Genomic DNA, 12,764 nt, shown 5'->3' on the forward strand with positions numbered 1-12,764 from the left:
TCCTGGACAGTGTTTTAAACAGCAGCGAAGAACTAAAATAAAATGATGTTGGGTACATTTAAGAGCAGAAATGTTCCCTTTGTCTTCATCACCACTGATGCTCCCATGAGCAGGGCTCCAGACCAGCTCCGGTGGGGTAAGGTCCCAGAAGCCATCAGACTGTGTTTGTACTGTGCAGCTCACCTCAGAGGGCTTTGTGTTGTTGCTGCAGACTGTGTGGGAGGATTCGCTGAGCATGACTCTCACTCACTCAGTCTGCTCGTCCCTTTAATCTCACGAGGGGCTGCAGGTAAGGGCAGGGGTTTCCTCTGCCCTCTGTTTGATGGCTGAGTGACAGGAGTCGACAGGTGTGGAGGACAGAGAACACATCTGGCTTCATCTCACCATCAGCTCTGCATCAGGTGTTGAACTTTAGAGTGTTTGTAATATTGGGATTGTTCTGAGACGGTTTAAAGACGGGCATATCCATCACTTTAACGTGACATGTCAATAACTGTAATGTAGTGGGCTGAGGTATAACAGTCTTGTGAACAACTCTTAAATACATTGTTCATTTACTTTTTGAATAACTGAAAATCTCAATGATAGTGAAAACAAGCTGATCAGAATAATGCAAACAGTTTATAGTAGTATCAACTCTGGTCATTGCTCCTTTTTTTTAGCGTTCAGACACAACCTATCAAATAGTATTCATCCACTATTAAGTCGTTTTTAGCCTTAAAAATGAATTTCTGGATTAAAAAGAGAGCATCTACATGACATGCCAGCTGTATGTGAAGTGTTACTGTTTACATGCTAACATGTCAACACAATTTCTGCTTTACCATTTTTTATTTAGAATACAAACATTTACTTTGTAGTCATCACAAAGTGCAGCTGGAGATGATGGGAATGTGGTAATCAATTGTGAAAAAAACATTTTACTCAAATGTCAAAATCAGGGTGATGCCGGAGGAAAAGTCAGGGATTATCAGAGGAGGATTCTTCTTCTTGTTGGCACAAACATTTGTAATAAAGCAGGAGTTGGAAGTGGTGTAATGACAGGCTCACATTGCCATCCTCACAGCTGTGCTGCTAGTATGGTTAAAACAATTTCCACGTTTTAAGCCCCTCCTCTAAAAGACCAAAAAAGTCTAAAAATGAATTTTAAAAAGCTCTTAAAATGAAACCTTTCACCCAATCATTTTGGATAACAACAGGTTCCATCTTGTTAGATCGCCTGATAGTGTTCTCGACTGTATACAAATGTGTACAAATAATATGCACACGTATCTAATCCTACAAACTATGATCCATTTAAGCATTATCAGGTAATAATAAAAAATTGTGGGGCAAACAAAACAACATAGTGCATAGTAAATATGAAGATATTGTGTTCATTAAAATAGTGCAGAAAATAAATGGGCTTTATAGCATTATAGTTTTAGCACCATTTTAATGACACTGTGTGACATTTTTCTGTTATAAAGCTGGGGGGGGGGGGGGGCGGGGGGGGCAGCTTATTACTGCTGTATCTCCTAAAATAATCTCAAACCAGCAAGGTCAGAAGTCTCCTGCTGAGGCTGGGAGACTGAGAGTGTGTTTGGCACACAGTGGAGGTCAGTGTCAGGTTGACTGGACGCTCCACGCTAATGCCCCTTTGACCGTTGTTGTGTGCCTGATAACTGAACAAATGTGGAATGTATTTATTTGGAATACATTTTTGCTAATTTGTTACTGTAACTAATCACATCAAATGAGGATAACATTTCTAACATCCTCATTCTCTCTTTTTCCAACATAAAGTCCATTCTGACAATTCTGATAAGTCAATCATTTTCTGCAGGCTATCCATCTGCAATCAATATGCCCTTTTAGAGAGTTAGAAGGGATTAAGAGATCCAATTTCACATTTCCAGAACGGAGTTTAAGTCAATGGCAGCATATTGGACAGTATATCAATGAGGTTGTCCAGACCCCAGAGGTAGCCATCTTCTCGATTGCCCTCCTCCCAGGGAGTGCGGTGGTCCAACGTGAGGTGTGACGGCAAGGCGGCTGTCTTCCCAAAGTCAATCATCCACACTCCTGTACTGCCTGTCCAGTCGTGAACAAACAGTAAAGAACTGCCCACAACCTGTAGAGATACAGCTGTTAGAGAAAGGGTCTACAGCTGCTACAGATGTTTTAAATTATCAGAAATAAAAGGCAATGAAAAATACTTCAAAAACTAATGACTTCAAAAACCGTGTTCTTAATCTAACCTCGTGTGATTTGAAGAAGTCTGATGCTTCCAGGACCTGCCGCAACTGCTTCAGTCGTCTCAGATAGCCCCACTAACAGGAAAGATATGAGAGATTTACACATGAGAAAAGAAAAACAAATGTTAAGGTTCACTGAAGGTCCCACTCACCAAAATGGTTGTATTGGAGTCAACAAAATTGTCAAGAGCTTCGATCACTTGTTCTCTGCTTTTGGTCCTTTTGAAGTTTGTGTGGCATTCTTCATCTGCCTTCTGTATAGGAAACAAAGAGATACGTCAATATTTGGCATGCCAGAGGAGAAGCCATAGTTTTGTTGCTTTTTATATGACTGTGAAATCAAAGGGCACTGATGGCCTAGTAGTTCGGTTGCGCCCCATGTCAAAGGCTACAGTCCACCAAGCGGGCAGCCCAGGTTAAAATCCGACCTGCGACTCCTTTCACCCACATGACATTCCCCATTTTCTCTCCTAATTTTCTCTCCACTGTCCTATCAAATAAAGACAGTGAAAACAAATGTATTTGTATCACACAATCCTTATATATCAAAATGACTCAATGACCTGACACATCTTACCCTGAATCCTTCGATACGGAAACCCAGAGTTGTAGTGGAGCTCAGCGTCTCCCTCCACTGCATGTACCTGGTCTTCAGCACAGCTTGCTGGGCTCTTTCCTGAACCGTCGGGGCCTCTGGATCCACGGCTACCATCTTCTCGTACATGTCTTTACGAGGCTGGGGCCGTTCTCGAGCAATTACCAACTCCTCCTCGAGGTACGTACTGTGAAGGTCAGTCCCTCATTATTGTGCCGGGAGCATAATTATTATACTGAAGACTTATTATGACATCAATGAGGAACATTCTGCTTCAATATCCAAACCATTCAGTCAAATATATTAATAGTAGTATTTGTTTTTCTTTTCTGTCAACTGCAGCTAAACCAAACCAATATTACATTTGTATTTAGGGAAGTCTTTTATGTGTTTTATAATGTTATAAGTTAGAGGACATTTTTTCTGCACATGAAATAATTGCATAACTATGTTTGCTGTTTTAACAATTAGTAAAACTATGAAACCTTTTCTGAGAAAAAGCACTTTTAACAGCACTCAGCAAAACACACTTCCTTGTTTGAACATACCGGGTTCCCATCTTGCAGTCCATGATGGCCGGTGTGTTGAAATGGGTCAGCAAGTTGTCCATCATGTTGTAATCTTGCTCGTCCCGCTGCACCACACCGTGGTAGGCCGGAACAAAGGGCCTCAGAGAGTCCTCCATCAGCCTGAGGTAGCATTGCTGCTCCCCTTCACAAAACCTCTTCAGCAAGGTCCCATAATCCCCAACATGAAAACTTCCTGTGAAGACAAGCAGAATGAGACACACATAACTTAACTGGGGTATTTCAATATACATGACATGTATTATATTAGGATAAACCCCTTGAGGAGTATCACCTCATTTCAAGGGGGTCCTAAAAATATAAGGATAATTCCCTTTTAGGAGCAAAATGTCAGAAAAGTGAGATTTCAAAACAAAAAAACAAACCTGCATGTCCAACCACTTGCAGCCACTGCTGAGGTTTCTTGGGAGTCATAGGAGTTATAGCTGAAGTCCCGCAACTTTGTTGTTTTGTCCATGCAGAGTTCTGCATCAGAAGAACAGAAAACCTCAGTCAGTCATTCTTTAGCACACACACACACAATCCGGGACGCACGCTTCTGCTACCTGTGTCTTCACAGACAGACAGCAAGAATCTCAGACTTCAGACCCTGTCACTCTGCTTTTTGCCTTTAGAGGGAACAATGTTTCCATGGAAACAGCGCTTCACTGAAAACAAGTAAAGACATGCAGAGGGCAGGGTTGGCTCTCAACATGTCTAACAGGGTTGTCAAACATTTACAGGAGACACTTGGTTTTTTTTTTACTAAAAATGTCTTTTCAGGAGGGCTGAACACAAATATGTCAAAAGAGGATTCCAGATTAGTCTTACACAATTACACAAAAGTATCATGATTAAGAAAAATGTGTCTGCCATATGGTTCTCTGACGTTGATGAAACTATACAAATACAAATAAAAAACTTTAGAAGTTAGCTGACCTAATACAGCAGCGAAAAACATGCTTATAAAAGAATAAACTTGTATTAACAAAACGTTATTTCATATTCAATAACTTCATCCTTCAACATTTAATTCCAGCATAGTGTTTCCAAGCCTTGCATTAGATGTTGTTTCCATTCACAACCTGTAGGCGGCGGCGGCGGCGTCGCGCCTAAACGCTGTCGAGTCCACATCTAATTTTAGTAGAAGAAGAAGAAAGCGGGAGCGGTAGACCAAAGAGGAGAAGAAGAATTTAACGGTTCCCGGTTGTAGACCCGCTCCGGTCTCCACGGTGCAGGAGGTTTACACTTTGATTTTATTTATTCTATATCAAATAACCGGCTGAGTTAGCTGTAACATTACGTCACCGAGCTAACGCAGCGCCGTATTGTTCCAATGTGTTGACAACATAAACCTTTAAGGATCTTTACTAATCACCAGGTGAGCTACACGGAGTAAAGGTAAGAGTTTCACATGAAGGTAGTTTTGTTATCTTACTGTAAGTCGAGTTAACTAACATGCAACTAACGACATTAACAAAGGTAGCTAACCTGAGCTAACGAGTTGTTACGTCTCGGTATCTTCATGATGTTAAAGATAACACAACATTAGTTATCTCCCTGAAGCCTGTTGTCTATATAATGACTTTCTTTACAGTCGATACCTACATTACTGTTACCAAGACGATGGTAAACAGATTCCTCACCAGCTGTGATGTTGTGTTAAAGATGAGGTCAACACAGGGTTTCAGTCTCTTTCACTGCACGAAGTGAAGTCAAGCGAGAAATCTCACAGCGTTACATTAAAGCGAAACAGACGCGATTAAAAAGCTTACCTCGAAAAACATTACTCAAGACACTACACAGCCGAGTCCTCCACACATGATATGACCCACCAAGCTGCACTTTTTCCCAATAAAAACGATGATGACACCTTTTGAAATGCACTCTGTTAGCTCCTCAGCGCCCCTAGCGGCGTGTTTGAGGACAGACTGTGAGGTGGTGAGCCATTTGAAATTGTATAAAGATTAACTTTGCTTATGCAAATGACAGTTAATGATAGGACTACACTGCCCCACAAAGGCAAAAGACCTGAACTCACCAGAGTGTAGAACTGAGACAAAATGACTTTAAAGTCTTTTTGTTGTCCAGCCAAATGAGTTGCAGGCAGAATATTGGAAATGTGGCAATTCTTTGTCTTTTTAATGAGGTTATTAATGTACATAAAAATCTTGAGCTCAAACATGACCTTTGACCCTTATTTGGAAGTTGCATTGCCTGTATAATAATAACGGGGTCATGCCAAGGCAAAAGGCATTCACTTCCATTTGATACTGTATCTCACTTGGTTGCATGGTTAAAATAACACAACCAACACTATTTATTTGTTACACTTTAGTCAAGCTACTGTGTGTGTCAGAAGTTCTTAATGACAGATATTAAAACAAAGGCATAACACCTTAACTTCACTGCAGTGAAACAGTAACTTCACTTTGATCCGCAGTAAAACAAAGGCAGAAGACCTTAACTCAGTTTGAGCATTCCTGAATGCTGCAGTTCAAAGGCAAAGACCCTGATGAGTGAAGTTACTGGACTCTGCCTTGGTTTCTCCAGGGCTTTTGGAAGTTAGGGCAAATACAACCTACTATTTTCTTTAAAAAAACAACACAATTGACTCAAGATATCTGTCCTCATAATAAAACACATCTGTAATGTTCCAAAAATGACAAAAACTCATTTTTGAAAAATTGAAGTTACTGCCTTTTGCCTTTTGTAGGGCAGTATATATATCTATCATTTATAAAGTGGTGATGCATGCTCAAGCTCTGCACTATATGATGTATTTTTACATCATATAGTGAACTGTTTATGGTTCTTTTTTTTGATTGATTAATTTATTTTCGTGTCATGCACACAAAGTGCCCAACCCTCATGGGCTTATAAGACACCAAAGAATTCAGTTGCAGTGGTTCACAAAAAATCATAACATTACAAAGTTGCCGGCTCCTGTCAAAGTTCAGTCTCAAACAACATGTTCTGTATTTTTTTCCCCAGGCTTTACAAACAAAATCTGCTATAACAAAGGTTTCTTTTTTTAAACACAACTCAAGTTTTTCATAATCGTCTAACCAAAAAAAAAAAATCAACATAATTTGAAGACATTCTTTTAAAAAGAACATCCCTGATGTCAGCGTACATCGGGCAGTAAAACAAAACGTGAGTCTCGTTTTCAATTTCTCCTAACTCACACAACAAACAAACTTGATCTTCCTCTGGAAGGGAATTAAACCTGCTGGTCTCTAAAACTAAAGGCAATGTTACTGAACGTAGCTGAGCGCAGAGGGATCTTTGTCTTTTATTTAAATTAAACTTAGCATAGGCTTCTACGCTGTAGCAATCCTTTATGAGACAGTATGTTCTTAGTTTTGGTTTGCACCATATATCCACAGACCATTTCTCTTTGTACATTAGAAACATAACATTTTTGGTTCATTAAGGAATATTCTTGTCATCAGATTTATAATCAAGCAGCCTAAAGTGGCATCAGGATTCACAGGATTTTTTTCTCTCAGACTCGGAGGGATGGAGGAGGTTTCTGAGGTGGTGGAGGAAATGGTATTTCGAGGAGTGGAGTTCTCTGTAAAGATCGAGGTGGAAAAGAGTGTGCTGATAGTTGAGATCTCAGACTCAATGACAGCTGATCAGTGGAGGGGCGACTTTGATCCAGCATGTAAGTAGCATACATGTCTTATTGATTAAATGTCTTTGCAGGCACAAATACTCTCTCAAACACCTACATTATTCTTCCAGACATTGAGGACCTCACCCGCAAAACAGGAAACTTCAAGCAGTTCCCTATCTTTTGTAGCATGTTGGAATCAGCTGTCAGAAAGGTACTGTATGTTTAAGGAGCACTTAGATGGAACAGAAACACAGAGATGGCTGAAATTCACACAAAGTCAATAGTGAGCTGAGAACAGACAGAGATAAGCTCTTGGGTCTTTGAGCGAAGACGAGACACAGTCATCCGAGTTCAATGTTTCCACTTGAGTGAAAACTGCCCAGTGTCCTGAGCTGCCTTGTTGCCTCTCTGCTAGTCATTAATGCACAGGCACCAGGCCCAAAAGAGGAGAGCCTGCAGAAAAATATAAGAAAGTGATGTGAATTTGGGTAGACGATCATAACTGACCTTTTAGTTCAATACAAGCACAATACACGCACACAACTTGTGTTGGTTCAACAAATTATTGAACCAACAAGAGTTTTGTTTTGACAAAATTACACAGAGCACACTTTTGTTTCTGAGCAGCCCTTTATATCACATTTTGTGAAAAAACTAAATCATTGGTTTTTACAATTGTTTTTGTCAGGAAGAGGATAGGATATATATCCATCATAAAAATGTTTAAAATACCTTACTATCTTATTTCTAAGTTCATAACAGTAAAGTCTTTATTTAATTTTTCCAGATGAGTGATTCTGTGACTCTTGACCTGCTGACCTATGCAGACCTGGAGCTGCTGCGCAACAGAAAAGCAGGCGTAGTTAGTCGTCCTCGCAGTCATCAGCAGCCCTCTGCTCTCACTGCCAAAAGATATCTAATCCTCATTTACACTGTGGAGTTTGACAGGTTGGTACCTTTATAAGTCAAACATATACTGTATATGTTTGTTCAGAATTGTTTTGGTTAACTAAAAGGTAATAACTGTTGAGATCTGCTTCTCTAATGAAGGATACACTACCCTTTACCTCTACCCTATGCGGGTAAGCCTGACCCGGCAGCTCTGCGAAAAGAAGTGAGAGCTCTGAGGGCTGAGCTCAGCGCTGTCGCCTCTCATGGAGTTAACAAATCTGCAGAACTAGAGATCCAGAGGCTACGAAAAGAGTAAGTTGAATTTAATTTGAATCACTGTGACCAACATGAAGGGATCTTTTTTTTTTTTTTAATGTGTACTACTGTTACAAGGCTTGCCCTGGTGAAAGAAGAGAAAGCAACCATGGCTAAGGTTTTGGAGCGACTGCAGCTCGATGGAAGTGGTCCAACATCCGGACGAGAGGACTGGAGGGTCAGAGGCGTGGTGACGACACTGGAGGAGCAGCTTGTTAAAGAGCGGGCCAAAAGTCAACGTTCAGCGAGCAAGAGAAGCCAAGAGCAGCGACTGCTGACTGAGCAGGTGGGCCTTCTGCATGTCAGAGTACCCACCTGAGAAAGAGCTAAGTTGCTTTCTTTTTTTTGCCCCGCTGACTTAACATTTTATTCTCTTTCCTTGCTAGTTGGAGGAGCTGCGAGCATCAGAATGCACTCTCCGCGTTCGTGTCAAGAGTCTTACAAATGAGCTGGCTTTACTACGGAGAGGGTTAGACAATCTAAGCGTGTACTATATCTTTACTTTCTCTCTCTTTCCATTCACTTACATGTTAAGTAAACATTTGAATTATACATTCTTATATTCCCACTTGGCTCACACTCATATTGTTCTTCTGCAGCAAAGTGACTCCTGTGTCTGGCCGCCTCAGCTATCGAGTCGACGGGGAAATCTATCGCTCGGTCTCCCGTGAGAGAAGTGTGGGGTACGGGGCGGTCAGGGCTCGCTCTGGGTCCAGAGATCGTATTGAGAACAGAGGTCAAAGGTCGGAGGAAAGAGGAAGAAGAGCGGACTCCTCAGGACCACATGCTCGCATACACAGGCCATCACCTTCTCCCACGGGTACTGTTCACGCTGTAACATTAGCTTTGCCCTATATCTCTAGTATTCTCTTTTTGATCTCAGGCCTCTAACCACGTGTCTCACAGGGTCTCGGGGGCCACGCTTTGACCCAACCGCATACATCCAGGACAGACAGCGCAGGCTGAAAGAGGCGGAACAGAAGAAGTTGGTTTCCATTATTTCTGTTTTGTAGTTTGCAGGTATTTGATGTTGAAGCTGCTGAGATGAACAGTTTATCCCTCTTTTATTGTGTCAGACAGAGGAAGGTACGTAGAGAAATGCTGACCTCACCTATTGTCACTGAGCGTGGGCGTTCACGCTCAAGGGAGGCGTATCCTCTGATGGCCCGGTCCAGCAGCAGAGGCAGGAGTTTATCTGTGGAGCGCAGAGGGAGCAGGAACTCATCTGAGAGCTCGTTGGTGGATATGGAGGAAATGGCTAGAACTCTGTTCAGGTAATGGGGATTACCTCAGATGTCTCTCTTTTCTTTTAGTGTGATTTCTGTTGTTTTAGCCGTCTTTTCAAATGTCTGGGAATTTGTGTTTGCAGGGGAAGAAAACAGACCTACAATGGACCCAGTGTGGTGAGTGACATTGTCAATAATGTTACTGTGGTACAACATTTATTTCTACTCTATCTTATATTAACTTAAAAGAGAAGGTTGTTGTTTTTAAAAAAAATATATTTTTCTTACTGTCTGCAAATCCCAAAACCCCAACAAGACCAAAACAAACAAAGGTTTAGTCTGACTCTCAATAGTGTTTGACTTCCCTACTCTGTCTGACTGACACTCAGCTGCAACGCTGTTCGCACATCTATAGTTATATTACGACATGACGGTCTGAGTCAGTTGTGAAATCACACTGGAGGAAAAAACATTAGAACAATACCGATTTGCTACCAATAAAAGTGGGAGTTTCTGTGGCACAGAGACCTGCAAAGAGATCACAAAACTTTAAGGACTAAGGCTGTGTCCAAAACCATTTACTTTCATAGTATTCATACTAAATGATGTCACATTGAGTAGTAGTAACTTCTGTTGATGTAGGAGGGGGCGGCGCCCCAGTGCCCCTTACTAACAAACTGCCAGTGTTTACTAGTAGTTTATTTTCCTTTTCTGTGTGTTAGAAAAATGTAAACAAAGGCAGCAAGAACTTCTTTCTTCTAGGACTTTTTAACCAGGGATCAGTACACAAACAAAAACGACAGTGGACATGTGAGTTGTGAGGAACATGACCTCAGTGTGACTCACTGATGTGTTTCAACAGTTTTTGGATAACAATGGAGCTCTAAGGCGCAGAGGAAGACGCTCCTTTATGACCAGCTTGCATATTACAAGCTGGACTTATTAAGATCACTTTATTGTGGGTTGGGGGCTTTTCAGGTATTTGTTGGCAGTAAAAAAAAAACATATTTCTGTCAGCCTTATCATCTAAAGTGTGATTTATCTTTTTCCAGTCGAGAGACCTTTTAACCAGGAAGCCATTAAGCAGTACTCCAACACAGAGGATGAAAGACAAAGGTAGTTCATAACAAGTCTTTTTGGTGCAGTAAAATTATTACAATTTATGTTAAACAAATAAAAATCCACCACAGAACAACTAAACATCAGTTTATATCTCCAACCGGCAGAGAGCTCCATGGATACAGGTGCTGAGCTGTCAGAGATTGATGCCAGACTGCAGGCGCTTCAGGACTACATGAGGGACCTCGATACAGGACACTAACAACCTCTGCACAGCACGCTGCTCAAACCAGCTGTGGAGAAGATACATTATGATTGCACAGTTTGGGGTTCAGAGGATCTGTTTTGTTTTTTTGTCAAGTGCACAAACTGATGAAGACTTCGATCTTCAAACATGGACAATGGATTTACTGTAATAAATCTGTTTACAGATGAGACATTAAAAAAAAAAAAAAAAAAAACCTTCGGAGGGTCAGACTCCCAGGACCTCAGGAAACTAGAGCCATCACTGTGAAGGACTTCTTTATGTGGACTGAAATTATTTTTTTAATGTACAAAGTTTTTATTAACTTAAAATTGTAACTGTCTTCTTTTCCTTTTACACACGTCACCAAACCCACTAAACTTGTTACATGGATGTTAAATCTGGCAGTAACTAACTGTAAAAATCCTTTACTCACTTGATGCGTTCCTATTTTTAAAGCACATTGAATCAACTGACACTAAGAGTTGCATTCTTCAAGGTATTAACACCTTTTAACGGCGGCATGATTTATCCCCCCCTCTTTAAAGACACAGTACGCAACAACATTTAAACAAAAAAAAAGTTGACGGTTGTGATTGTATTGGATTTTGCTTTACTGTGCCAACATTTTAACCATAGACTTAAACCTGTGATGGTCTGTTATCTTTGCCCCCAGTGCATGCTGGGATACACTCCAGCTCCTGTACACTCAGCAGTAAGCATGTAGAGGACAGGACTCACTTCATCACCTTGTGTTTTAGTGCACTTTCTCACTCCTTCCCCACTCTGTACGTCACATTAACAATGTACTTTCAGCATTTTAATTGATGGCAGAATATGACCTTTAAATAAGTTGATTCACATTGAAATTGTAGAATATTCTTCTATTTCAATGTAAGAATACATATGAACTTGGAGTATAAAAGCTAATAATCCTGGACCCCAAAAGATAGATTGTTAATCACACACTTAATATATTTGTATTTATGTGTTCATTAATCCATCCCACTTTCAAAGTGATGGTGCATGTAAGTGTACGACTGTTGAGTGACTCAGTCCCATTCTGTATGAAACATCTCAAAGCCAAGACTGTTACTGTTAACTTTTTCCACTGTAATGCCCTTTTAACAGCTACAAATATATTTTATTAGAAATGTGTCCTGTGTGTCAAGACATTTCCATTCTTTTCTGGCTCTGAACAGATTTGAACACTACTCTGATCAAGCCTAGTGTTGGTTGAAGGGGAGCTTGAGGGAAACCTTGAAGCGTTTCCAGCTCTGCAGCTGGCTCACTTTCATTAATTAACCAATAAACTTCCGGGCCAAGAGCTGTCCTCTCAGGGGAACAGCTCTGTGTCCGAACAGCTGCTCTGCTTCTGAGCAGATCAGGAGAGAGATGTGAATGCCTTGTTCTAAATATCAGTTATTAAACGATCTACACTGATGTCCCCATAACCACCGCCATCCTCATTCATACACGGTCTGCTCCCACCTGAGCGGCAAGGAAGTGTGGACAACAGGAGCACAAAAGAGAAATCCTTCCCGCATCTCATCCCATCTCCCCCATCCCATTTTTTACCTGCTCTTTTATAAAGCACCTTATGAATTGGCACTATACAAATAACGATTGATGGACATTGACAGAAAATTAGGGCTAAAAATAAACATTTTAAAATACATGTGTTTAGATGAAATTCTTGAAAAGATGAGGAAAACATATTTTACTTGGACAAATGTACATATTCATCACCCTGCACCCTGAAATATTGATTCAGCTTCATGAATACTGGTTGAAAACATCAATCCATAGTGGATATTTAAGTTAGAGCTTCATTTTTTTATTTCAATGGCACTTAAGTCCCATTGTTACACGCCCAGGTTCGAGGTTAGAAAAAAAGAATGAAAATATATTTTCTCTTTTAATCAAAAACACATTTATCAAACACTTTGGATTTAAACTTTCTTCTAGGAAATCATTATAAAACTGTAAGTAATGAAACATGGGAAACT

At 40.6% G+C, this 12,764-nt stretch overlaps 2 protein-coding genes across 4 annotated transcripts in view; one reads left to right on the forward strand and one right to left on the reverse strand.

Annotated features, from left to right (window-relative positions):
• The window catches only part of ccdc61 (coiled-coil domain containing 61), a 111,954-nt gene extending 100,041 nt beyond the window's left edge, over window positions 1-11,913 (forward strand). The window contains exons 2-14 of one of the 3 annotated variants that reach the window (XM_061055527.1): window positions 4,571-4,799; window positions 6,911-7,068; window positions 7,149-7,231; window positions 7,808-7,968; window positions 8,071-8,223; window positions 8,305-8,512; window positions 8,613-8,713; window positions 8,826-9,046; window positions 9,133-9,211; window positions 9,303-9,500; window positions 9,596-9,629; window positions 10,505-10,568; window positions 10,679-11,913. In XM_061055527.1, coding sequence (XP_060911510.1) covers window positions 6,921-7,068; window positions 7,149-7,231; window positions 7,808-7,968; window positions 8,071-8,223; window positions 8,305-8,512; window positions 8,613-8,713; window positions 8,826-9,046; window positions 9,133-9,211; window positions 9,303-9,500; window positions 9,596-9,629; window positions 10,505-10,568; window positions 10,679-10,773 — 1,545 coding nt within the window. In that variant the 5' untranslated portion in view covers window positions 4,571-4,799; window positions 6,911-6,920 and the 3' untranslated portion in view covers window positions 10,774-11,913. Of the gene's footprint in view, window positions 1-4,570; window positions 4,800-6,910; window positions 7,069-7,148; window positions 7,232-7,807; window positions 7,969-8,070; window positions 8,224-8,304; window positions 8,513-8,612; window positions 8,714-8,825; window positions 9,047-9,132; window positions 9,212-9,302; window positions 9,501-9,595; window positions 9,630-10,504; window positions 10,569-10,678 lie in introns of those variants that run through there. The other 2 variants (XM_061055528.1, XM_061055529.1) reach the window with 2 other exon arrangements.
• On the reverse strand, window positions 813-5,307 carry itpkca (inositol-trisphosphate 3-kinase Ca). Its single transcript, XM_061055532.1, has 7 exons — window positions 5,174-5,307; window positions 3,785-3,884; window positions 3,381-3,594; window positions 2,815-3,019; window positions 2,390-2,491; window positions 2,241-2,312; window positions 813-2,113 (listed from the first exon to the last, which is right to left on the reverse strand). The coding sequence occupies exons 1-7, from the start codon at window positions 5,183-5,185 to the stop codon at window positions 1,907-1,909; spliced, it is 912 nt and encodes a 303-aa protein (XP_060911515.1). The 5' UTR covers window positions 5,186-5,307; the 3' UTR covers window positions 813-1,906.
• Window positions 11,914-12,764: the final 851 nt, after the last annotated feature.

Source organism: Labrus mixtus, chromosome 14 (genome assembly GCF_963584025.1).
Source record: "Labrus mixtus chromosome 14, fLabMix1.1, whole genome shotgun sequence".
NCBI classification, from domain to species: Eukaryota; Metazoa; Chordata; class Actinopteri; order Labriformes; family Labridae; genus Labrus; species Labrus mixtus.

What these genes read in the sequence shown, in the direction of transcription:
- itpkca (XM_061055532.1), bottom strand. An exon ending in GCAAGTGGTTGGACATGCAG is followed by an intron (nt 3,595 to 3,784) that starts GTTTGTTTTTTT and finishes TTGTCTTCACAG; the next exon opens with GAAGTTTTCATGTTGGGGAT. An exon ending in TCCGTATCGAAGGATTCAGG is followed by an intron (nt 2,492 to 2,814) that starts GTAAGATGTGTC and finishes TTTCCTATACAG; the next exon opens with AAGGCAGATGAAGAATGCCA.